Genomic DNA, 27,356 nt, shown 5'->3' on the forward strand with positions numbered 1-27,356 from the left:
AATAATATTCATGAAAGTGCCTCGGAAACCATAAAGGGCTGTTATTATCATCATCTATGGTGAAGGACGTCGCAAGAAAAACGTTACTATCACAAATAAGATTCTGAAAGATTTCAGTTCGTTTCTGCTGTGTTGGACACATGAGGTCATTAGTAACGGTTCATATCGTTAGAAAACCAATATGTGTGGTTCTCAGTATTCTGATTTTGTATGTTCCTCCAGGAGTGAAAATGGAAGAATTCCTCCCCCCTGGTGCTAGTCTAAAATGCACCGTCTGTAGCTACACTGCTGATTCTGTGATCAACTTTCACCAACACCTGTTCTCCCATCTCACTCAAGCTGCCTTCCGATGCAATCACTGCCACTTCGGCTTCCAGACTCAGAGGGAGTTATTGCAGCACCAGGAGCTCCATGTCCCTGGCGGCAAACTGCCCAGAGAAAGTGACTTGGAACCCTCTCCAAGTGGAACCGAAGACAGCTTACAGCCAGCCACAGACTCGCTGACCAGAAGTGAACTCCCCCAGAGCCAAAAGGCCATGCAGACTAAAGATGCGAGCTCTGACACGGAGCTGGACAAGTGTGAGAAAAAGACTCAGCTCTTTCTCACTAACCAGAGACCCGAAATTCAGTCTGCAACAAATAAACAAAGCTTTTCTTACACGAAAATAAAGTCTGAGCCCTCTAGTCCAAGACTTGCCTCATCTCCAGTTCAGCCTAATATCGGGCCTTCTTTCCCCGTGGGACCCTTTCTATCTCAGTTTGCTTTTCCCCAAGATATCACAATGGTCCCTCAGGCTTCAGAGATCTTAGCCAAGATGTCTGAACTGGTACATCGGCGACTGAGGCACGGAAGTAGTAGCTACCCTCCCGTCATTTACAGCCCCTTGATGCCCAAAGGGGCTACCTGTTTTGAGTGTAACATAACATTCAATAATTTGGATAATTATCTAGTGCACAAAAAACATTACTGCAGCAGCCGATGGCAGCAGATGGCCAAGTCCCCAGAGTTCCCTGGTGTTTCAGAAAAGATGCCTGAGGCCGTGAGTCCCAACACTGGCCAAACCTCGATAAACCTTCTCAATCCAGCCGCTCATTCTGTTGATCCTGAGAATCCACTTCTTCAAACACCCTGCATCAATTCTTCCACTGTTTTAGATTTAATTGGGCCAAATGGGAAGGGCCACGACAAGGACTTTTCCATTCAAGCTAAGAAGCTCTCCACCCCCAACAGCAATGATGATAAAGTTAATGGAAAACCTGTTGATGTGAAAAATCCCAGTGTCCCCTTAGTGGATGGGGAAAGTGACCCCAATAAGACTACCTGTGAAGCTTGCAACATTACTTTCAGCCGGCATGAAACATACATGGTCCACAAACAGTATTACTGTGCTACGCGCCACGACCCTCCGCTCAAGAGGTCAGCTTCCAACAAAGTGCCTGCCGTGCAGAGAACCATGCGTACGCGCAAGCGCAGGAAGATGTATGAGATGTGTCTTCCTGAACAGGAGCAAAGGCCTCCGCTAGTCCAACAGCGATTTCTCGACGTAGCCAACCTCAGCAATCCTTGTACCTCCACTCAAGAACCCACGGAAGGGCTGGGAGAGTGCTACCATCCAAGATGTGATATCTTTCCAGGAATTGTCTCAAAGCACTTGGAAACGTCCCTCACGATTAACAAGTGTGTTCCGGTTTCCAAATGTGACACGACTCATTCCAGCGTTTCCTGCCTAGAGATGGACGTGCCCATAGATCTCAGCAAAAAGTGTTTATCCCAGTCTGAGCGGACGACTGCATCTCCCAAAAGGCTGCTGGACTACCACGAGTGCACCGTGTGCAAGATCAGCTTCAACAAGGTAGAAAACTACCTGGCCCACAAGCAGAATTTCTGCCCGGTCACTGCACACCAGCGTAATGACCTGGCTCCGCTCGACAGCAAAGTGTTTCCGAATCCAGAAAGTGAACGAAACAGCCCCGATGTCAGCTATGAGAGAAGCATCATAAAATGTGAGAAAAATGGGAATCTGAAGCAGCCTTCCCCCAACGGAAACTTATTTTCATCCCACTTAGCAACCCTGCAGGGCCTGAAAGTCTTCAGTGAAGCCGCTCAGCTCATTGCCACAAAAGAAGAAAACAAACATTTGTTTCTTCCACAATGCCTGTACCCTGGAGCAATAAAGAAGGCAAAAGGAGCCGACCAGCTCTCTCCTTATTATGGAATAAAGCCAAGTGATTATGTTTCTGGTTCTCTTGTCATCCGTAACGCTGACGTGGACCAAAGCACAAACGCGGAAAATGAATCTCCCAAAAGCCAGGCTTCTTCCAATGGGTGCGCCGTGCCGAAGAAAGATTCCCAGCCGTTGTTGCCCAAAAATCGAGGCATGGTCATAGTGAATGGTGGACTGAAGCAAGACGAGCGCCCTGCCGCCAACCCACAGCAAGAGAACATTGCCCAGAATCCTCAGCATGAAGACAGCCGCAAATCTCCCTCCTGGATCTCGGAGAACCCATTAGCCACGAACGAGAACGTCTCCCCAGGAATTCCTTCCACAGAGGACCAGTTGTCTAGTATAGCTAAAGGTGTGAATGGCTCCACCCAGGCTCCAACCAGTGGGAAATATTGCCGGCTGTGTGACATCCAGTTCAACAACCTCTCAAACTTTATAACTCACAAGAAGTTTTATTGCCTATCACATGCAGCAGAACATGTCAAATGAAATCTCAAAATAAATAAACATCACTCACCTTTGGTACCAGTGTTTAGTATGTTGTTCTACCCAGTACAGAGGAAAAAAAAAAAAAAAGCAAAAAAAAAAAAAAAAGCTGTTTGAATTACATCTGGGCAATCAGGAGACAATTCATTATGGCTGAGTTGAAGACCTAAGGTGTAATTTCATTACAGTCCATTAGTAAAGTGTATTATTGGTGCCATTTTCAAAAAAAAAATTAATTTATTTTACCAGCAGTATTCATAGCTGTGGTTATGTTATTTTTTATTTAAAAACTTTATATTAAAGTCATTTGTAATGTTATTGTATAGTTATTGTGTAGCATATATGGTTTGCACTGTATAGTAGCTTTTAAAGAAAATAGTCACAAACAATACAGAAAAGCATTTTAGAAATAGCTTCCAAAGCACTTGTGTATCTTGATTTCTTCTTATATGCTGTTGCAGATATATGTATATGCTAAAATATAACTTGCAAAGATGTTCTAAATACACGTGCTCTAAGTTCGCCTTAAGATTTCAATTCTTGGATAATCAGGCTCCGTTTGCACTTTATATTTTAGCAGATACAGTCTCTTAGTAGCTAGGCTTTGCATTTGTATGTAGCCGTATGTTTCTGTCCATTTTCTTAATCTTAAACATGTATGTTAAATGAAGATGGCAATTTTTTTCCTGTATAGTACTTGTATTTTCTTTCGCTGATGCAGCTCTGTCTCAATTTTTAAACTTTGCTGTTAAATGCAATACTTTATAAGAATGAACAAAATTACTGGAAGCAGTATTGTAAGTAATGAGGTAGTATTAATCGGTTTTATCTTTTGAAAGGCACAGTCTAAATCGAAACCCTAAACTCAATGCTGCAAGTATGAATTTAATTCATATATAAGATCTATTTAAATATAAGAGTAGCAATACTGCACCTGGTGATCACAAAGATGATGTTCTACTTCTGATAGAAATAATTTCTCAACAAATGTTGTTACTATGCATGTATATGGATGGAATAAAATTCCAGATTGTTGGAGAAGTTTGGCATACTTTTTTTTCTTAAATACAAGGGAAACCCTATATACCCGTTCTTTGTAACAAGAATAGGTTCAAAACAGTACTGGATAGCTGTAGTAACATGATGACAAAACAGTTAATATAACTTACTTTATTAAAATGAACCGGAAACTCCAGGCTCTGGAACTAGAAAAGTTCATTATTAATATGTAAAATAAGCACTATCTCTCTGTTCTCTACCCACCCCCAACTGTAGCACACAAAAAAGAACAATTTCATGAATGTCTGAAAGGCTTACAAAGTCTACCATAAGAATTGGCACCAAAGATGATCAAGTGCACCCAACTTTTATTTTTTATTTTATTTTCTTTAATTTTTTTTTTTACTTATTTATTTTTGGTTGCACTGGGTCTTCGTTGCTGCGTGCAGGCTTTCTCTAGTTGCACTGAACGGGTGCTACTCTTTGTTGTGGTGCGCGGTCTTTTCACTGCGGTGGCTTCTCTTGTTGCGGAGCACAGGCTCCAGGCGAGCGGGCTCAGTAGTTGTGACTCGAGAGTTCTAGAGCTCAGGCTTAGTAGTTGTGGCACACGGGCCACAACTGTTGCTCTGCGGCATGTGGCAACTTCCCGGACCAGGGCACGAACCCATGTGCCCTGCATTGGCAGGCAGACTCCCAAGCACTGCGCCATCGGGGAAGTGCCGCAGCCAGCATTTAGATGGAGTTTACCAGAGAGAGGTTTGCATTTTGAGGAGCAGCGAAGCGGTAAAGTGACTCTGATGAGTAAAGATGCACAAACTTCATGCTGGCAATTTGTAAAAGGCACTAGTTTTCACGCATCTCATGTGTTCATTCTGAGGGTTTGCACGTTGAGGGAGAGTGGAGAGCAGATAATGTGGGTTAGATCATAGAGGATCTAATGAGCCACCCAGAGATGTTGACATGTGATTCAGTAGTCAAGATGGCACCCGTTGCCCATCAAGAGAGATGCAGTCTACTGCAGTCTGAGAAACGCCCCGATCTGGAAAGGCAACTACCTGTGGTTAAGACACACTGTTTGCAAGTAGGTTGTGATGCACTATTTTTTTTTTTTTTTAAAGAAGATGTTGGGGGTAGGAGTTTATTAATTAATTAATTTATTTTTGCTGTGTTGGGTCTTCGTTTCTGTGCGAGGGCTATCTCTAGTTGTGGCAAGCGGGGGCCACTCTTCATCGCGGTGCGCGGGCCTCTTACTGTCGCGGCCTCTCTCGTTGCGGAGCACAGGCTCCAGACGCTCAGGCTCAGTAGTTGTGGCTCACGAGCCTAGTTGCTCCGCGGCATGTGGGATCCTCCCAGACCAGGGCTCGAACCCGTGTCCCCTGCATTGGCAGGCAGATTCTCAACCACTGCGCCACCAGGGAAGCCCTGTGATGCACTATTATTCATCCTTATTAGATTTGGTAAAATAATGAACATAAGGTGCTAGTCCCAAACATAGCCTGTAAATACTGTGTGGTCGAGAACTTTTCTCCAGTTGCTTGTTGAGAATAACAGTTTTTAAATGTAAAGCCTTGATCTTAGTTGATGTTTTAAATCTTTTTAAATCTGTTCAGGTGCTTCTAATATGTGACAATGTTGGGAAACACCACAAGGTAAACTAGGACCAGGTGTGAAGACTGAGTGAGACTAAGGAGAGTAGAAAGGCAAAAAGAAAAAGGGAAACCGATATGGGATGAAAGAGTTGGGAAAGACTTTATGGGCAGGGTAGGGTACAAAAAGGTAGGTAGAATGATAAGGAAAACTACCTGTCCTTTGGAGAGCCCTGAAATACCTATGTACTATATCCAAAAAAATATTTCCAGTACCGTTTGTATAGTTGAAAATAAGTTCTAATAGCCCATTCACAGAAGGAAACAGATAGCATAGGCTGAAATAGTGACATTTGGACCAGAACCAGGCCCTGCAGAGTACAGAGGAAGATAAAGGTATTTGTACATGTAGAGATCATTGTAAATGATGGCATTAGAGTAGCATGTGAGGGTGAAGAGTGAATAAAAAAATTTTTTTTAAGGAAGAGGGTCCAGGGACTTCCCTGGCAGTCCAGTTGTTAAGACTTCACCTTGCAATGCAGTGGGTACAGGTTGGATCCCTGGTTAGGGAGCTAAGATCCCACATGCCTGGCGGCCAAAAAACCAAAGCATGAAACAGAAGCAGTAATGTAACAAATTCAGTAAAGACTTTAAAAATGGTCCACATCAAAAAAAATCTTTAAAAACTGTTTAAAAAGTAAAAGAAGAAGGCTCAGGTTGTAAAGTTAAAGAAAATAAGGGAATAAATAGGAATCTGGTGTCACAAGACCTTGAATGCCAGGCTGAGGTTTATGGACTTGCCTTGTACCTTGCTTCTTAGAGTCATGAAATGAAAATTGTGTTTAGGGATGGTGATAGAGTGAGTGTGAGGCCTAGATGCTAGAGAGAGGGAGATTAGTTAGAAGGCCATAGTGGTGGTCCAAATGGGGGTAGTGGGAGCCTATACCAAGAGAAGGACAGGTCTGGGTACGAGTTCCATAATAATAGATACTGAAGACCAAATCAAAGACGAAATCAAGGATCTTCAATCTTCACTGATAAAAATGTTCTATGTTGAACAAGATAACGTGTAGGACAGGATATTAGCACCAATTGAATGGTTTGGGGGAAGGGTGATAAAAAGAGCGATGGTTTATGTTGGTTCTCCAGATTGTTCTGTAGTATTTAAGTCTTTTGCAGAATACTAAAACCTACTAAATCAGAATATTTTAGGATGGGCCTGGATTTCTGGAGTTTTTTGGCAAAGCAGCCCTAGGGTATTCTGTTGTCTTCCCTCGATGAGAATCATTGAATTAAACATAGGCAGAATGAGAAGCGGTATTCTGTGGTCAACACCAAAATAAACTAAGCTGGAGGCAGAATTTATTACACAATTGGTCTTCAAAGTGTTGCTCATTAACACATAATATATTTGAGTGTTTAAAACTATTAAAATTTTCAAATAATTCAACATATGTGTTTTAATATTGAGATTAAAACAAAAAGTCATAATGGAATCTGTAAACAACATTTGAAAATCTTTTAATCAAATTGAACCTTCTCATTTTCAGGCAAAACTAAGGATCAGAGATTTTAAACACTCAAAGTCACAGAGCTAAAGGGTAAGAGCCAGAGACCTGAGTCCTGTTCTCAGATTCCCTCCCCTCATCCTGTTCCTTTTGCCACTAAAGCAGAAGGAACTACTAAGGCAAGCAGCTAAAATTCCAGCTACTTGTCCTCTCTCTGATGCACTTAAGTCTAGTTCAGATAGTCTCTGGAGATTAAGGAAAAGGGAGCATATTCGTTTCTCATGACTCCTGTACAATTACCACGAACTCGGTGACTTAAAACAACAGAAGTGTATTCTTTCACAGATCTGGAGGCCAGAAGTCTGTTATCAAGATGTCAGGCAGGGTTGTTCTCCCTCCCGAGCCTTTGGAGGGTACTTTCCTTGCATCTTCCAGCTTCTAGTAACTCTGCATCACTCTAACGTCTGCTTCCCTGGTCTCATTGCCTCCTCTTCTCTGTGTGTAATCTCTCCCTGCCTCTCTCTTATAAAGACACTTGTGATGGCATTTAAGGCCCACTAGGATGAAATCCCCATGGCAAGATCCCTCATCACATCTGCAAGGGCCCTCTTTCTTTATAAGGTAATATTTTCAGATTCCAGGGATTAGGATCTGATATTTTGGGGAACCATTATTCAGTCTCCTACGGGAGGTCAATATGGAGGTGGAGGGGTTATGGCTCCCAGTCAGGTTCTACAACCGTGCAGCAACACAGCAGAAATTATTACGCCCAAACTGATGAATCTCTTGGCGTTTGATTGAGACATGAACGTTATTAAAAAACATCAGTGGCATCCAGCAGAAATACAGCATCTAAACTAACAGGTCTCAGCTGGTCACTCAGGACCCAATCATGAGGCAGAATTGAGTCTGATGACATCTCTGCACCAGTCAGTATGTCTGTTTGGAGCTTAATAAACCTTATTAATTCAGAGAATCATGAAAACACAGATACAGCCTGGGCAAAAGTTTACTTTGGCACTATCTAGAAAAAAGAGTTTGCTTAGTATATTAATAGAATAAACAGGATAGAAAATAAACTGTTTTCAAGGGCCTTAGCAGCCTCACTTTGCATACAAATAATATACTAATTTCAAACAATTTTTATCTTCATATTAAAGAAGAATGTCACAGCCTTTTGCTTGGCAACTCTTCTTTGGTCATTAAGTCCATTTCCCATATCTGACATAACCTGGTTGCAGATGGTGTAAATGTATCAAATTCACTAAGTCCAGAACTTTCTTTTTTTTCCCTATTGGGGTTCAATGACCCTCAAGAAAAACAATAAGTAAAACGCAATGCTCTTATATTTATGAAAAGTATGCAATGGTGGAAATAGTCACTTTAAATTAATAATAGGGACATAGAAGTGGTAAGAAAAAATCTTAAGAGGAAAAGAGAGAATGCAAGACAAAGGAATGAACGGGAAGGAGTTCACACCAAGACAATCACAGACACAGCAGGGTGGACACACAGATTCCTTCCTCCTGCTACAATGGATGAACTGTCCCTGATCCTACTCAAAACCCCTTACTCAAATCCTTCCACTTAAGCTTCACGTACTCTCCAGCCAAGTTGATGATTTAGCTCCTTCAGTTATTCCCTCTCCCGGCACAAAAGCAACAGGTGTGTCTTTTTCAGCTTATGTAAGGACTTGGGCAAGAAGCCTCAACATGTTCCCTGAAGTCCGAACCAAACATGAAGGGTCTTTCTCACATGTCATGGATTGTAAAATAAACCGTCGATTTCCTAATCTTGGAAGTTGGAGGGAGTTCTAATAATGCTCAGATTAAATTCCCTGCCTGTTTTGTGGGGGGAGACTTGGAAAGATTCAGTTTAATTTAGGGATCAAAGGAATGTAATATCACACATACTATAGTATTGAGCAGTAAGTGTCATACCTACTATATCGGTGCTATGATGACTGTTTTACCCATGAGCAAACTGAGGCTTAGAGCGGTTGAGTGAGTTCCCCAAATGACAGAGCCAGTAGAGCCAAGTATTGAACCCAGTTGTCTTTCTATAAGCCTTTGTCACCCTTTTCCGTAAGGCCCTGGATCTCACTGTCTACCTCAAGCCAAATCCCTTATAATCATGTTGCAGGTCCGCCTGCCACCATTTTACTGCCTGCTGGTTCTGGGGTTGCCTGTGTTAGGATAATCATGTATCTTATTCTGCCTAGGACTGTCCTGACCTGGTTCAGAATTTTTTTTTTTAATTGGAATAAAATTGCTTTACAATGTTGTGTTCGTTTCTGCCGTACAGTGAAGTGAATCAGCTGTATGTATACCTATATCCCCTCCCTCTTGGACAATTATTTTAACACCGCTTTTTCACACTCACAAATGTCCCAATCTGGATAATAAATTCTAAAGTAAGCCTAAAGTGAATGAATCTGAGCTCAGTAGACACTTCGAGTGCTGTGATTTAGAGCAAAGCCTCTCAAGCTTTAAGGTCCATATGAGGTAACTGAGGACCTTGTTAAACCGCAGACTGATTCAGTAGGACTGGGGAGGGGCCTGGGAGTCGGCGTTCTAACAAGCTCCCAGGTGATGCCAATGCTGCAGGTATGCAGACCACTTTGAGTGACAAGGCTGAAGATGGCATGGTTGTCACTGAATGAGCTTTCTACGCAGTTGCCCGGTGTTCCCAGTCCTATGCAGTGTTGCTTCCTTCCTTTACTCCAGGCCCCAGAATGCCTCACTCCTAATGAGCTCAGTAACCACTAATATTCCACTCAAATCTGTAGCTCCTTTCTTCATTTCTACGCCTATTTCAGTTTGGAGGTGAATGGTGAGGCCGCCCAAGCTGCTGTCCTGCTCTCTGTATATCCCTGCTTGAGCGGTGCTGCTTCACCCACACCTACTCACGACTGACCTGCCCTCTTAATCATGTAAAAGTTGACATCCTCGCCCCCAGCCCCAGCTAGTGATTGTTCGAATCTTGAAATCAAAACATCTCTACTATGATGGCTTATCAAAGGGAATGGGAGGGGGCGTGCTCCTCTGCTGGTTTCCCTGGTAACTGATGAGCCAACCTGAAGTCAATTCCCCTTATAACTGGTAACCTCCCTCTCTCCTGGTAGCAAGACTGTTGCTGTGTCCTGCAGGCCCTCAGCTGAACACGGTGGGATGTCGCTCCAGGACCGCGCTTCAGATGTGTAAGATCCTCCATTTCTTAAACCACTGATGTCTCTGTTGCTTACTCCAGGCTCTTTCTTCAGTCTTGAGGCTGGGCAAGTACAGAGCTTGCAGGCCTGTGGGGAGTAGCCCAACAGGAGGATTTGTCCGTCATCCAAACAAGGCAAATTTATATCAATTAGTAAATTAAATTGGCCTTACGTGATAGGTGGGAGTAGGAAAGTGGCCCTTTCACCCTCTTTTCTTGCTTTACACAAAGTTCAGAGAATAGAGAACTTATTATTTTCCAGACTATTCATGTTTCACTTACACACGACAGCTAGCTCACTGTGAACTTCCCCTTTTCCATTTAGTATTAATTTTGATGAATTTTTTAACCCAAGGAAAATGCTTCTGGAGTCTATTACGAGATTGGCGGACTCACACTGTGATCAGAGGCAGACGCTTAAGGGAATAGTGGAGTTATTTGTGATTCATGACCATTCCTGGTGGGGGGTAGGGTGGGCGTGGGGAGAGAGTGAGAACAAGTGGGAGCAGAGTAAATATGTAAAGAGAATTGCAATCTCAGGGCCATCTGTGCTAGCTGGAGGACGCAAATCTCAAACAGAAACAGTAGGAAAGCAAATGTTATTCGTTGGTTTCAATACTGTGCCCTTCAAATTTTCTCGTTTCACTCATTCATTCACTTATTCATTCACTCCTTCATAAGCACATTCACTTTTGAGTTCCTACTCTGACACAGGCTTTATGATGGGCACTGGGGACCAGATGTTAAGAGAGACTCTGTGTTCAATTAGCTTTGGGTAGAGAAATGTAGAAATCCTTCCACTCGCTCATTCTACTGCCCCCCACCCCTAATGCTGAAACTCGGCCTCTGTGCACTGGTGCCAAATGGAATCTCAGAGTTTTGGGTGAAGTAGAAAAGAACAGCTTTATTGCTTTGCCAGGCAAAGGGGGAGACAGCAGGCTAATGCCCTGAAAATTTTGTGTCCCAACCCTGGGGGGGGATTTGGAGTTTTGTAGCAGTGGTTCAAGGGTGGGGTTGCTGATGAGGATCAGGGTGTGTGTAGGACCTGCATTCCTTTCATCTGGCCTCAGGTGGCCTCCTGATGAGTGACTGTGGTTCTCAAGGTTATCAAACTGACCTTCTCTCTGGAATGAAGAATGCTTCATCAAGTAGTTAACATCTTCCATCTGTTGGGGGTTTTAGTTCTGCAGAAGAGCTCAAAGCTATTGTTATATGTATCACTGGATGCGGAACCAGGATCCTGTCCCAAGGCTACACTATTGTTTCTTGGCTTCTCCTCCCTTGTCTCTGCATCCCCTCCCTTCCCTGATTAGCAACTGTTTGAACTTGCCCTTTGGAACTCGGGGAAGGTCATAGAGGCTACAGTCTATTCCCTACAAGAAATGGGGGACAGAAGGGCTTCCATGCCCAGGAGCCCCACATGGTCCTGCTCAGTTTCATCCCCCCACACAATTTTAGGCAGTCATCTAATTCTGTCAAGTCTTCCTTCTAGATATATCTCAGATGGATTTCCATTCACAGGGCCACTAATATATAGCACAGTCATCCTTACCAAAATTATAAGAGCCTCCAAACTGATCTTCCTAATTTCAGTTTCCAACTTTTTCAGGTGGAAAATCTTTTTGACTACAATGATCTTTCCAAAGGTAAAATCTGATTACTATCTCTCCTTTCTTAAATCCTTCAGTGGCTTCCTATTGCCCCAGGGCCGAGTCCAAGTTCTCTTACAACTTAAGATCTTCATTGGTTGGGCTTCTGCTTACATCTCCACTTTGCTGATCCAGTACTTGATTCATTTTATAGATATGTGTTAATCACCTATATATGACAGCCACTATGCCAGACACTCTAAAGGAAATAAGATAAACAGCCTTGCACACCTAAGGTTTATATCCTACCGAAAGAGACACTTAAACAAATAATTAGGTCGTTAGCACCAGTTACAAGGACACGTCTTCACAACCATCTTTATGATGTGAATATCCTAGACATTCTAACTATAGTATTTAGGATTATCTTGGGTATGATCTATTCTGGAGTAGAAATTTTTCCAGACCTTAATTTTAAAAGAGGATCATTACTAAAAAAAAATAGGTAAATAAAAAGACATAGTCACTCTATTAGTTATAGTAATGCTAGGTACTATCATAGACAAATTATGAAATTTCCGTAGTTTAAGACAATGACAATTTATTTCTAGCCCCTATAGGTAGGAGGGACCAAGCAATCATTCAGGTATTCAGGCTGTTACAGATTTTTTTTCATTATTAACCCAAGGTTTCTAAGTTTTCTGAGCACTGACATCCTGCTGACAGCCAGGGGAGGAGAGGACTCGAAGGTAGGTTTTAATGGGCCAGACCTGGAAGCAGTACGTATCCCTTCTAAGCACATTCTACTGGCTAGAATTTTTCACATAGTGAAGCGAAAGGAGGCTAGGAAATTCAGAACAGTCCTGTGCCCAGGACCAGAAGGAAATGGGTTTGATAAACAGAGACCTCGATTAGACAGAGTTGGGGGGACTAGAAGGAGCTCTCAGTCCCTGCTACAGCCACAGACCCCAACGGGAGGAAGAAAGACTCCTCTTCTTTCCTGGCAAGGACTCAGCCAATGAAAAGCCATGGACTCTTTGTTTACGGTAACCCTCCCAACTTCCTTTTTCTCCTACAAAAGTGTTCTCCTTCCCTTGCTCTGCAGGGACTTGCACGTGACTCTCCATGGTTGCAGACCCTGAATTGCAGTTCTCTGCTGATCTCAAGTAAACCCATCTTTGCTGGAGAAATACCTGGCAGTTTGCTTCCTGTCAACCACCCATAGCCCTGCAAATCACACCATCACTGTGCGCCTCGCACTCTAGTGAGGCGTTCTTCAATTATCACACATTTTAAAACAGATGATCAAGTTAAAATTCTTTAAAACATAATTCTGCTTTTAGATGCTTCTGGGCTTAAGACTCAAAGAAAGAGTCATCTAATACATTTGTTTTCTCTCATCCATGAGCCTCTGTGGAAACAGTCTCCCCTGTCCCCATGCCTATCTTCCCCCATCCCTGCCTGTGTCCCTATCAATTTGTCATTTGCTAAATTCTTAGCTGCCTTTTAGATCTTACTTCAAAATTAGCTTTTATGTCGTGCTCTTGTGATCTCCCCTCCATGGATTCTAGGAGCACTTTGTAATCTCTATCTATGCACGCTATGAAAATGTGTGAATTAATTAATGCCTACTTAATTCTTGTATCCCTGGAACTCAGCACAATACCTAACACAAAGTGTAATACCTTACTGACTGAAGTGATTGATGTTTTTCAACAAGGCTGGGATGTAGGGCATAAGTGGGAAAAATGTCAAAAGATTCACTATCCTGGATATAATCTAAGGCAGTGATTCTCAGAGTGTGGCCCCTGGACCAGCAATATCACCACCTGGGAATTTATTAGAAATGCATATTCTTAGACCCTACCCTAAACATACTGAATTAGAAACCAGGGGGTGGATCCCAGCAATCTATGGTTTCATAAGCCCCCCCGCCAGGTGATTCTGATCCCAGGCTAGAGTTTCAGAACTACTGACCTAAATGTTACCAAGAGAAGCCTAGATAAACCAAACTAATTCCAAGAAAAAAGAAAATGGCAATATTGATAATCTAATAAGAACAGCTATCAGTCCTTGAGTATTTCTTGTGCCTTTTATAAAGTTGTGACCCCAGAGCAGTCTTGTGACTCACATAATCCAATTAGATGTGGCTTAAATGTAAAGCCTAGTACGACAGTTGAAAAGAATGTGATAAGGATTCAGAAGAGAAGGAGCAATAAATAGATTGATGTAATCCACTCAAGTAGTATCACCACCTGAGTAGGGATTACTGACTCAAGTAATTTGAAAATTAGGTAATGTGTAACTTGAATCCAATGGGCAAAGGCTGTGAAGTGCCTCTTTGGAAGGCTGTAGCACAGCATCTATATGAAAAGGCTGAGCCTGTCAAGCAGAATTGCATCCTGATTATTAAGAGATCTTACTTAACAGGCTGAAGAGTTGGTTCTAAACAATACTTGAAAAAGTGACCCCTGATATTGTTTGGGATGACATAACTTGTTTTGAATTAATATGTCAAATATGTGATTGTAGTTTAAAATATATATTTGACTCTGACTTAAATTTCTGATTTTAAGTTGAATTTTTACTATACTTGTAAAGTGTCAAAACATGTTTGGGAATTTAGTGTTTACTGTATTTATACGTTTAGTTTATTAGATTGACTGGACTTGTATAAATATTTAGGAATATTTATTTGTTAATGTGGAATTGAAAAGCTTTAAAAGTCATTAAATATACTGTGTTAATGAAATTTCAAAGTTTCTGAATGTTTGGCTGAGTTGTGAGATCAAGATTTAAATGAAAAGTGCTGATTAAATTTGTTTGATTTATAAATAGATTATGAGACTCATAAATTAGACTTAAAAGTTTAAGGAAAATTAAAATTTTAAATTTATAACTTTAAACCCAGCGCAACTTCGTAATAATCTTTTCTGTGTATGGAAACTGCCATTGAGCATCTTTAAAAGGTAGCAAACTCCCAATTAACACCAGTGGCTTTACCTGATTCAAATCATTTAATCCTCCCAGAAACTTGTGAGGTAGGCAATGTTTTTATCCTTCTTTTATTATGAACAATAGATTAAATAACATGTCCAAACACACAGCTAGTAGGTGGGAGATCTAGGATTCAAACCCTTTAGGTCAGATTCCACAGCCCATCTTCAGACTAATCCATTTTTTTCCCCTTCCACTTGCAGGCCCGTTTGGAGCCAGAGGGACAGAAAATGAGGCTGAGGGGATGACTCTCAGGGTTTATCTGGAGGATATCCTAGTAGTAGTGCTCAGAATGACGCTATATAGATACTGGATATAGAGCTGAATTTTGCTTCTTTTCTCATCTCCCACTGGCACTCACTCCCACTCATGTTCCCCTCTCCTTCCAGTTTTCTAAGGAGGGAACTTACAGACCTCTGGGGTAAGATGGTAGAAAAATTCCCAACTAGGGATTTCTGCTGGGGAGACTGAGGGTTGGAATCCTTGCTTGACTCCTTTTTGGCCCTAACCCTCTTTCTATATCTAAGGCCCTGCTTTCAGGCCATCACCAGTCAAATCTGTCCTCTTGCCACTGGCCTGTTATTTGGGGCCTCTATTTTTTGTTTGTTTGTTTGGTGATACATTTTTTGCAACAAATTTTGAAGTACATGCTTTATTTCAGGACTTGAACTGGGGACATAGATTCCAAAGATTAATATATAATATAAATAGTTAATAATTTGCAACTGTGATGTAAGAGGTCTTTCTCCTGGAAGAAAGTATGAGTAGCTCTTTGATGACAAAGAAGGTGGGTAAGAGTGTTTCAAGGAGAGAAAACACATATTAAAAAGCCTGGAACAGGGAGAGTTTGGCCCATTAAAGAGTTAAAAGAAGTAAGAAATGTTGTTGTTTTTCTTTTATTTTTTTAACATCTTTATTGGAGTATAATGGCTTTACAATGGTGTGTTAGTTTCTGCTTTATAACAAAGTGAATCAGTTATACATATACATATGTTCCCGTATCTCTTCCCTCTTGCGTCTCCCTCCCTCCCACCCTCCCTATCCCACCCACCCCTCTAGGTGGTCACAAAGCACGGAGCTGATCTCCCTGTGCTATGCGGCTGCTTCCCACTAGCTATCTATTTTACTTTCGGTAGTGTATATATGTCCATGCCACTCTCTCACTTTGTCCCAGCTTACCCTTCCCCCCTCCCCATATCCTCAAGAGCATGGACATGAGGATATAGGTTGTTGTTTTTCAGAGCAAGAAAGGGAACTACCTCCAAATGAGGCTGCAGAGTTTAGCGTCACTGTGCGAAGCTCCTGCGTTATCACACAATTGGTTTGATACCCAAGCGCTGTTCATGGGATCAGGTGAGTCAAGAAAGCTGACCAAAGAGCACCAATGTCTTCCATCAGGAGACCCAATCCATCACACAGGAGAAAAGTGTTCTAAGACACTTAGACACATATAAGTAAAAATCTGCTAGTGGAAATGTGAGGTGACGGTGCATAGTTTAGCTCTGTTCAGTTCGTCAGGTGTTTACCGATCTTATTGATTGACTTGACTTATATGTCATTCACAGTGTTAGATACTGGGACACTAGGATGAACAAGTAGTCCTAGCCTTTGAAGAGCTCTAGACTCACACACACACATGTATGTATATGTATATATTCATATGTATATATATTCTGTACATGACAGATATGTATATTTAATATATAGCATATGACAAATACATATGACATATATTATGTATGCATATATACATGTGTATATATAAGAAGAAAAATATAAAGACATCCTAGCCCTTAAGGACCACTGGTTTAGTTTAGTCGTGTGTGTACATGTATTTAGTAATACCTGACATAAACTATATATATGTATATTTTTATATATGCACTGTAATAGCTTAGGTGATGGGCCACTAATTAATGGAGAGAAAGAATGAGAAGCCAGCAATTCATTTCATAGGAAAAGGAACCTGTCTCCCAATGGTCCAGAAAAGGAGGGAAATGGCCTCCGTAATATCAGCAAAACATCTTCAGGAGCCTCAGGAGGTCTGACCTGGGAACATGTTTTGGTTACAGGATAAAGCTTTGGTCCTTAAGTAAATGAGGAAGGTCAGGAGGATGAACCCAAGAAGAACACTCAAGTTCTAAAGAGTGAAGCATCAAGCCAGCTTGGCCAGCATCTTTAACAGGACATCTACCAGGTACAGCCAGGTGAGAGAAGTGCTGGAAATAAGACAGCTGATGACACACCTTCATTACAAGAAAGGTCTTTTATCCCACACAATTTACATGACGATAATGAAAGAAAAGAAAGGCTTGTTTGGAAACATTACCCTCTACTCAGTTCTTCACTGAAAACTATTGCCGGGGAGTAATGACAGAGCTGCTGCCACTTGAAAGCTGATTTGGAAATGGAAGGGCTTACTTTATCTCAGACCCCCTGACTCATGAGGGAATCACTGAAATCTATTTCTCTTAATGTTTTCCAAAGAGACTTACTGATCAAAGTTGTCTCCTTCCCAGAGGTGTGTTCCTTCAAGCACAGGGATGAGGCGTATCTCTGGGACACCCAGAGGACGTTTATAGTCACTTCCCAAGTGGCTCTTGTTCTCAGGATTAAAAATGGAAATTATCTCTCAGCTGTCAATGTAACATCATCCAGCAGCATGAAATTCTGTCAAAGTTGAAATTGAAGATGAATAAAACTTAGATACACACTCAGGATTATTCCTATTGTGATAGCAGCAGTGCTCTGCACTGACGATTCTATACCCTAATAGTAGATTAGGAAATAGAGACGTACTGGTTTTCTAAATGCCCCTGTACACTATGCCATGGGAAGTAGCAGTGATTGAATAGACTGACAACTACTGTGAGCATATGCAATGAGCCAACTCCACAGCGCCCCAGGGCAGGATTATAGATGATTTGTGTGCATTTGGGGGGGTAATCAGTTATTATAATACCATTTGTAATTTATGTTTGCATGAAAATGCAGTTTTTAACCACTGCTAGGATTTGAGGAGCCAGTGCAACCTGTTTTCATTTGGTCAAACTCCAGGGAATTTCAGCATGTCCATTCAGTAATAATGCATATCTACATTGTTGGATGGCTGGTTTCAAAGAATAAATAACTACTCTTTATAGGAACAATATTTACAGAACATGTCTGGTGCATGCAAAGCTTCATTACCCGTCGGGCTTCATTCTAAATAGATACATGCCAAAATTCAGGATAAAGGGAAGAAAGGCAATTAAACAGGAAGGCCAGAAATGAATGCCCTTCTCTTTAGGTATGTCAGCAACACCTTACTCACAGGTTTCTAAAGAGAATTAGAGAGGGAAATTTTACCGAGGTCCAGTCAGATGACTTGAGTCTGAAAATGTCTTATGCTTGGAGAAGCAAGCGTGTGTTTAAGAAGATGAGAGGTAGACCTTCCCTGGTGGCGCAGTGTTTGAGAGTCCGCCTGCCGGTGCAGGGGACACGGGTTCGTGCCCCGGTCCGGGAAGATCCCACATGCCGCGGAGCAGCTGGGCCCATGAGCCATGGCCTCTGGGCCTGCACGTCCGGAGCCTGTGCTCCACAACGGGAAAGGCCACAACAGTGAGAGGCACGCCTACCACAAAAAAAAAGAAAAGAAAAAGAAAAAAAATTAATAGAGGCAACTATAGGTCAAGACTAGCTTGAAGGGAGGCACAGTCATTCATGCTGAAAATCCTGCTGAGGGTGGCAACAGGTGCCTTGGAACAATTCAATTAGCTAATCACAGATGGTTGCCAGATATGCAGTCTAAACTTTCTTTTCACTAACAAATGTCACAGCTTAGAAAATCTGAACTTTGGCAAATTGGGAGCGATTCCCTGCGAAGGATAACTTCTGTTCTCATCACAATTTCATAGGAAACAGATAAGGAAGTGCATTGTCACATGAGGGAAACTTCATAGCAATTCAAGTTGCCCAACAATGAGTGATCGGCACTTTGGAAAAATGAGATTTCCATGGCTGATCTCTCTGGAGATTCCTGTGTAGGGGGGCCCCTGGACTTGATCTCCATACCTGGCAAGACTCAGAGTACCAAGATCCAAAGAAGTGAATATTTAGAAATTGATAATAATTCAAATGCATTAACTGAAGTTTATCATCAAGTGAATACATTCTATAAATATAGTCTATAGGTCTAGTTCCCCAGCCCTTTTATAAGTCTCTTCATCCTCTGGGGAATTGGCACAGTGATTGATATGAATGTTTGCTAGTGTGTCAATGGTTATAACTATTTCTGAGTAACAGAAACCTTTGATAAACTGATAAAAGTTTCTTCATAAAAGTGGTTTGGATAGACAATCACACAATCTTTCTCAGGCAGTCTGAAGTTTCAGAGATCCTGCAATCCATCCACAGACAGTTAGGCTGTAAACTTAGGTTGTGAGACACCTTGATATATTTGATCTAGTATGAAAACCCAGCTTTTCTACTGTTTTGACTACTTAAGAACTAAAAATACACCTAAAGCTCTCAGTTGGAGGTAGGGTGGAAAGAAAGAGGAAGCATATTTGTAAATGTAGTTGTCATTACATCCCTCTGGCCCATATCCTTTACCTTACACAGTTAAAAGCATACATGTCAGATTTGGTCTAACTTCTAAAAAGAAAACCTTTCCATGTATATTTCTGGGTTTTCTTAAACAAAAGTTCAAATTGACGTTTTTTCTCACAGAAAATATTTCTTTAACTCACCCAGATGCTTTTTTTTTAATCAGCCCAAGGTAGTGTTTCATAGGAGAATTAATGAATAGATGGGCTAATATATGATTCAGAGATCTCTGTAATGAGGGGTAAATGAAATGACTGTTAATTATCTAGTGAATCATGCCCAAGAATCCCCATTAGGTTTGGTTGATGTTTCCAAAATTTTTTCCCCAAAAGGAAGCAGGAGGCAAATTCAAACTCCTTAGAGAACTCTAGGCTTGGTGTTTCCAAGACAAAAACAGCCATCACGTATGAACATAACTACCCTCCTTTCTTAATGTCAAGTAAGAGCAGAAAACCCATTCAGTGCATCACCAGATCCCATATTACAGAGGCAGTGTTTGGTTTGATTAATATCTGATGAAGGATGACAGCTCTATTTATCCTGAGGGCCAGGGTCCCTGGATTTCCTTCCCCACTCCAACACTGGAATGGTTCTTTTACTGCAGATACTAGCATCATGGGATGTGATACCCATTGCTCTGTATTAATTACAAGCACCCACAATACAAACGGTGCATGGACCTTAGAAGCTAAATCAGCAGATTCAGTTAGACCCAATAAATGCTAAAATGTCATCTAGGCTTTGGATACAGTTTTATAGTAGTTACTCCTCCTACAGAGAAGCAGTAGAAAAGAAAAAGAATTGTGTTAACTCCCTTCTGCACTAGAAAAGAAAAAGAATTGTGTTAACTCCCTTCTGCACTGTCTGGACCTGTTAATATTCAGGAAGGATGAGGTCCTCATATATATCACTATCTATCTATCATCTATCTCTCAAATATATATATATTTACATATATAAAGGTATATATAATTACAATATGTACAAATACAAAAGTATATGTAATTTAAAATGTTAAATAACTTGGTTTTTTCCATAATGCACACCCTATTACATCAGGAGAGGTTGACCCCCCATACTCATTTACATTTTATAAATATTTGACCTTTAAAGTATATGTTATATCTATCATGCTAGAAATAAAAAGAGGCTAAAATATTTTCTTATTGGAAAATGATTTCAGTGGAAGAGTGCGAAACAAGTAACTTCATAAATAACTGCTTGTTATTCAATTATGACTACTTTTGCTAACACACAAGTCAGTATCATGAAACAAGAAAGCCTTGCAACAGTAAACTCGGGTCTCTTTTTTCAAAGTGAGATGCAGAGCTGAGTTAGAAGCACCTCCAGGACACTGAATCAAGTTCAGTTAAAGGAAAGTAAATATCGGTTTTTAACCAGGCAAAAGGACACAAAAATATTTTCTTCTTTTCAGTGTTTTAGGAAGGTAGGAAAACAAAAGCATTGTCTGGGTACATCCTGAAGCACAATTTGTCTCCTTCAAAAGACAAGCGGCTGAGCTTCGAGGTGATTGGGCACCACAGATTTGCGGCCCATTTTGAAGACACTCCCAGTTGTCAGCCTCAGGAGAGATGTGATGTAGCCTTTGATAAGAAAAACGAATTTGGCTCCTTAGCTGCTGAAAACATCTTTTGTAAGGTGGAGTGTCCTCAAAGCAACAGGGAAATTTCAACTCCCTTCAAAATCGGCAAGGGTGGGATGGTACTGGTGAAGTTAACACTTAGTACTCACAGGTACTAAGAAACAATCTAATATAAAAGCCTTCTTCTAGGGGATTACTGAATTTTTAAATCAATTGTAAAAATTCATGTCAGGCCTCTGAGAGATGAAACTGAAACTAATATTAACAAAAACCTTTTTTTTAAACTAAACAAAATTTTATTGAAGTATAGCTAGTTTACAATGCTGTGTTAATTTCCGGTGTATAGCCAAGTGATTCAGTTATACCTATATATGTTTTTTTCATATTCTTTTCCATTATAGTTTGCTACAAGATATTGAATATAGTTCCCTGTAATATACAGTAGGACCTTGTTGTTTATCTATTTTATATATAGTAGTTTATATCTGCTAATCCCAAGCTCCTAATTTATCCTTCCCCCCTCTCCCCCCTTTGGTAACCATAAGTCTGTTCTCTATGTCAGTGAGTCTGTTTCTGTTTTGTAAATAAGTTCATTTGTATCACATTTTAGATTCCACATGTAAGTGATATCATATGGTATTTGTCTCTCTCTCTCAGACTTACCTCACTTATATGTGATCATCTCTAGGTCACTCCATGTTGCTGCAAATGGCATTTTGTTCTTTTTTGTGACTGAGTAGTTAGTATTCATTCTATTCATATACCACTTCTTTATCCATTCATCTGTCAATGGACATTTAGGTTGCTTCCATGTCTTGGCTATTGTAAATAGTGCTGCTATGAACACCAGGGACATGTATCTTTTCAAATAGAGTTTTCTCTGGATATATGCCCAGGAGTGGGATTGCTGGATCATATGGTAATTCTATTTTTAGTTTTTTAAGGAACCTCCATACTATTCTCCATAGTGGCCACCCCAATTTACATTCCCACCAACAGTGCAGGAGGGTTCCTTTTTTTCCACACCCTCTCCAGCATTTGTAGACTTTTTGATGATGGCCATCCTGACCGGTGTAGTTTTTGATTGGCATTTCTCTACTAATTAGTGATGTTGAGCATCTTTTCATGTGCCTGTTGTCCATTTATATGTCTTCTTTGGAGAAATATTTATTTAGGTCTTCTGCCCATTTTTTGATTGGGTTGGTTTTTTTTGATACTGAGTTGTATAAGCTGTTTGTATATTTTGGAAATTAATCTCTTGTCGGTCGCATCGTTTGCAAATATTTTCTTCCATTCCTTAAGTTGTCTTTTCATTTTGTTTATGGTTTCCTTTGGGCGTAGCTCTCTTTAGAAATGTTGTATCGAATCAGGTTGTAGCCTAAAAAAAATTCTTTTTTATTTAATGCCACATCATACCTTTTTTTTGTTCCAATCCATTAAGTGTTGATTTTATAGTTTGGCTGTAAACTTATTTTATTTATGGTCAAGTGTATAAATGCGTGTGTGGGTACGTGTAGGGTGGGGATTTCAATATTCTGTTTACACAGGGTTGATTCAGCTATTTATTAACTATATCTTAGATAATTACATGCGTTCAGTTACTTTTTTTTCCCAAAATAAGGGCATCTGGCAATTATCTTACCCCATTCTAAAATTCTACCCAAAACTATTTGGTTGTTGAAAATCAAAGCAAATAGTAAAACGTTAAAATAAAACAAAAGCTGTATTTTATGGTGCATTCCATTGTACTCTCCTTTTTGGGAGGAACAGAAAAATCAAGACTTTTCAATAGATACCTAATAAATGATTTGTTCCTATATAAGACATATAGCTCTGGTAAGTAAAACATAGAAAGGGAAAATGATCAAATTATATCTCGCTGAGTAAAAATTGATCTTAAAATATTTTCCATATGCTCATTAAGAGGATTAACAATAATAACTCCTGTATGGTATATGGTTAACAATTCATTCAATCTTTTAAAAAAATTTTTTTATTGAAGTATAGTTGGTTTACAATGCGTTAATTATTGCTGTACAGAAAAGTGATTCAGTTATATATATATATATTCTTTTTAAAATATTCTTTTCCATTACAGTTTATCATAGGATATTGAATATAGTCCCTTGTGCTATACAGTGGGACCTTGTTGTTTATCCATTCTGTTTATAAAAGCTTACATCAGCTAACCCCAGCCTCCCACTCCATCCCTTGTTCAACCCCCTCCCCCCATTAAATCTTAACTATTACTACTGTTACTACTAATATTACTATTATGATTAAGTTCATATATAATATGCCTAGAACCTATAGTATATAGAATAAAAATAGGTTTGGTCTTAGTTCTTTCTTACAGCAGAGTGCTTTAGGTTTGACTCCTAGGACACTTATAATTAGGTACTGTGACAGAGATGTTTAGTATTTATCACTTCTCCATGTGCTCCTTGACATTTTATTGAAATGTTCTCCATGGAAATAAACTTTAACTATGGTACTCTATAGGCTATGGCTTTTTCAGATCTAGGCAGTGGGAAGGGGTGTGGAGAGCAGAATCCAAGCTCCAACCAAGATCAATATAGGGAATCGTAAATAGCTTGGAGAAGCCAGGCTGCATTCCACAGCTCAAATATAGGCCATGATGTGCTAGATGAAGTAGGGTAATCTCTTTATTCTTACCTTCAGAATAGCTAATATTCACCTTTTCATAAATGTTAGCAATTTACAAACAATTTCTCACCATGTCTTCATAGCCACGAGGAGTAGATATCTCATTTTCCTCATTTTATGGAGAAGTAGACTGAGTTTTCAAAAGATTAAATGACAATCCCAAGTTTGGTGTAGCTAAGGGGTTGGGGTCTGGCATCCAGCTGACAGGTAAAGACACATGGGATTTGGGCCAAACTTCTGTCTCTTGGAGGCTCAGTTTCTACATCTCAAGGGATTGTTTCATAGTTTGAATGAGACAATTTATCTTAAACAATAAATATTAGCTATTGTTGTCACAAAACTGGTAAATGGTAGACTAGAATAGGATTCAAATCTAGGCTTCTCAGACTCCCAAACCTATTCTGAACCACTGAATACAACACCATCCCCATATTAGTCTCTAATACGGTGCTCCATCACATAATTTATCATTTAACCAGAAGTCTGGGACTGCATGCCCAATAAATCTTAGAAAACATGACACTGTCTTTCCTTCTTGTCAAGTTCTTCACATCAATCTTCTTCTTCTCTATTCAGTAAGAAAGAGTATGGTGATAATTATTTATTCATTTGATAAACATGTATTGAGGATCTATTATGTAGTAGGCAATAGACTAAACGCTGGAGCTACCAAGAGGGGCTCACAAGCTAGGAGACAAAATAGACATAACACCCAGCAAATGTCAGTCACCATGATTAACGTGATTTTAAAAAATTACTATAAACAGTTTGAGGAAACTCTGTAGAGCCTTTTGAATAGCTAAACCAAACCTCAAAAGACTAGAGATAAAGACAAAGAAAATTGTCAAAATAAAGAAACATAAGTATATATTGGAAGGTGGGGTAGACTGTACTTTTATTTACTCATATCTTATCCTTCTATGAGAAGGATTATATTTTCCCAACCCCTATGTCAGGTTGGGCCACATGGTTTGCTTTAGCCAATGAAGTGTTTACTTCTAGATAAAAGCTTTAAGAGCCTGCCCAAGCTTTGTCATACTCTCTCCCTTTGTCTATAAATGACCAAATAGTAAATATTTTAGAGTTTGCAGGCAACACATAGGCTCTGTTGCATATTCTTTTTTTTTTTAACTCTAGCCATTAAAAATTTTTAAGGCATTCTTAGATCATTGGCCACAGAAAAATAAATAAAGAAAACACAGGTGTTAGGTCAGATTTGCCCCACTAGTTTGCCAGCCTCTGTTACAGATGATCGGTGTGGAGTGAGAAGAGAGCTAGCAGGGAGCAGAGAACCCAGGTGACCCATGGTGGACGCGTGTCGTGATGATAAATAAAATTTTCTTGTGAGGAACCGTTGAGATTTCAGCATTATTTGTTACTCTAGCATAACCTAATGTATCCTGAGAGAGAGCAAATCTTGAAACATTCCACCAGGGGAAATTTAGAGAGTTTTTTGGTAAAATGTTATATTTAAGATAAATCTTAAAGGATGCATAAAATCTTGCCAAGGAAAGAAAAGAGCTAGGATTTTAAACGGAGAACACAAATTGGGCAAAGTTTTGGATTCTTGAATGTGTGTGGGTGGGAGTTGGCGGTAGGGAGGCTTGGGCAGAAAAAGCCCAATGGGAATGTTACCTGAGAGGGCAGCAGTACTGCGTTATTGTCCAGGATGGTAGGGGGGGACGTGATTTACAGAAACCTGCCTGCTTAGAATACTACTTAAATTTATTTGCAGAAATTTTGTCCAACCACTGAGGAAAAGTCATAACAGAGAATAAGAAATCTTGCAAACTAGAGGGATAAAGTTAACCAAGTCCATTGTACCGAAGCTAAATCTTCTGCGGAGTTCTTCAACACTATTTTGATGATTTGAGCAGTGCTTCCTAAAAGAACTAAAGATTTTAAGGGGGTTTTGAGGACAACCGAATCTCTTCAATATCTCAATGCTCAATAACCAAGGCTGAGGCTGGGATCACTTTAGTAATGATTCAAATGAGCTTTGGGCTTAATAGTTCTGAAGATACACTCAATTTCTTGGGGTTGATAGTGCCAAAGACTCAGGTGAAACATTGTAGAGACACACATATATAACCTTAAAAGTATGATTTGGCACAGGAAGTTTAGTCCTTTGGCTTAATTGGTAGCGAAAATACTTTTCCTAATATATTTATTAAAGTGTGATTTTCTAAGCTACATACTAGAGTGTGGGGGTGATGGTGATGGGGACAGAACTAACATTGAACTTGAGCACCTTCCTAGCAATCAAAAAACTGATAGTTTATAGAACCTTACAGGTTATAGATAAGCTAATGTGAGTACTTTGCATTTTTAATTCTCCCACTCCATCCAACTTGTACTTTTTACAATTATCTTAGGTACATACTTATTCCAAATGAATATTTTCATTATATACGTGGATTTTTTGATTACTCAAATTAATCACTTTTAACCTTGTAACTGATTTATAAACCTATAAATATAAATGTCAGCATTCATTTGTCATCTTGAAATGAACTGTCAGTAGCTGTTTTTCAACAAAAATAGAATATCTCTACAGAGATTGACATTAATATTGGCAATATAAATATATATACACACCAGGTACTCTGGATACTAGTGATGCATTTTCATTAACACATTTGTGAGAATTTGGGGGTAAATCTTTAGGAATTTTGACAAATTGAGAGGTTGACCCAGTAAACAGAAACGTATGATCACTCCATTCTGTATAATGTGTCATTTCCAATTGTTCAACCCATACAAAAGATGGGAGATGGAATAAAGAGTAGACCTTTCTCCTAAAGAAGAGAGAGAGCTAGGAACCTTAGAATTATGATATGAAGACCTCACCAGTGATTAATGTTTTCTCCTAATTTCAACGGGGAACTCATGATAATTTTCAATAAAATTTTAGCTGACAGGCGGTAAACTCTATCTACTAGGTGTCTGAAATGAGCTTAGCCCAGAGCTGAGTAAGACAAATCCCAAAGCTCAGAAAATTTTGTCTGGAAGGATGAAGTGTGGAAACAGTCATATAAAAGGAAACATGAATTTCAATGGGGTGAGCGCGAAGATAAAGTACATACAGCGGCACACGTGGCAACGTAGAAGGGATCCTGTAAGGGCAGGGATTCAAGAAAGGTTCTTGACACAGGAATAAGATGCCTAAATTGAGTATTAAGGGATGTATGAGAGGCAGGCAGATGAAGGGAGAAGCAAGCAGCTTGAGCATCCCAAACAAAGGAATATCCTACCAAGTCCTTTTCTAGAGCCACCCTTTTCTCATATACAGAACTGTTTGGAATCCCTGCGTTCATACTGCAGTAAATGTATACTCTAAATATGTACTACAGTGTGGTATACACCGCACTGCATATACCACACTGTAGTATAGTGTCTAGGCACTCCTTGGGGAAGAAGGAGAAGAACAGGGGGAACCAACTTGTTGATGGAGAGGAGCTTGGACTTCTGCCCAGCATCAACCTGAGAAATGAGTTCCAGAGAAAGTTTCAGCCAAAGATTTAGTCCTTATGTTGACATCAACCTGTCATACTTATCTTACACAACACATTGCTAGGTCGTTTGTGATGTTTTGTTATTTTTTTTCATGCATCCTTCTATAACCAAGAGAAAACCATGTTTAAACAGTTAGGAGATTGTCACTCACATCTTTCCCAAAGCTCCAACCAGATAGTATAACCTTTCCCCTGGGAGTAGGCAGAAAGGAATTCCTTTCTCAGGATTACTTTTGGTTCATAAAGATGTGAGTAGATGCTTTCCCCAGAGCTCAGAAGCCAAACTGGGAGACTCATTCAGCAGGACGACTCCTCTGTCTGCTTGGGAAATAAAATACGTTCACAAGATGAAATGGTTTCCCTTGCTCCTAAACTGCTTGATTTGCA

The 27,356-nt window shown here is 40.1% G+C and overlaps 1 protein-coding gene across 2 annotated transcripts in view; it reads left to right on the plus strand.

The window, feature by feature from the left end:
- The window catches only part of ZFPM2 (zinc finger protein, FOG family member 2), a 359,953-nt gene extending 357,169 nt beyond the window's left edge, over positions 1-2,784 (plus strand). For both annotated transcript variants that reach the window (XM_065895214.1, XM_065895215.1), the window contains one exon: positions 223-2,784. In XM_065895214.1, coding sequence (XP_065751286.1) covers positions 223-2,714 — 2,492 coding nt within the window. In that variant the 3' untranslated portion in view covers positions 2,715-2,784. The remainder of the gene's footprint in view (positions 1-222) is intronic.
- Positions 2,785-27,356: the final 24,572 nt, after the last annotated feature.

Source organism: Phocoena phocoena, chromosome 17, assembly GCF_963924675.1.
Source record: "Phocoena phocoena chromosome 17, mPhoPho1.1, whole genome shotgun sequence".
Lineage (NCBI taxonomy): Eukaryota > Metazoa > Chordata > Mammalia > Artiodactyla > Phocoenidae > Phocoena > Phocoena phocoena.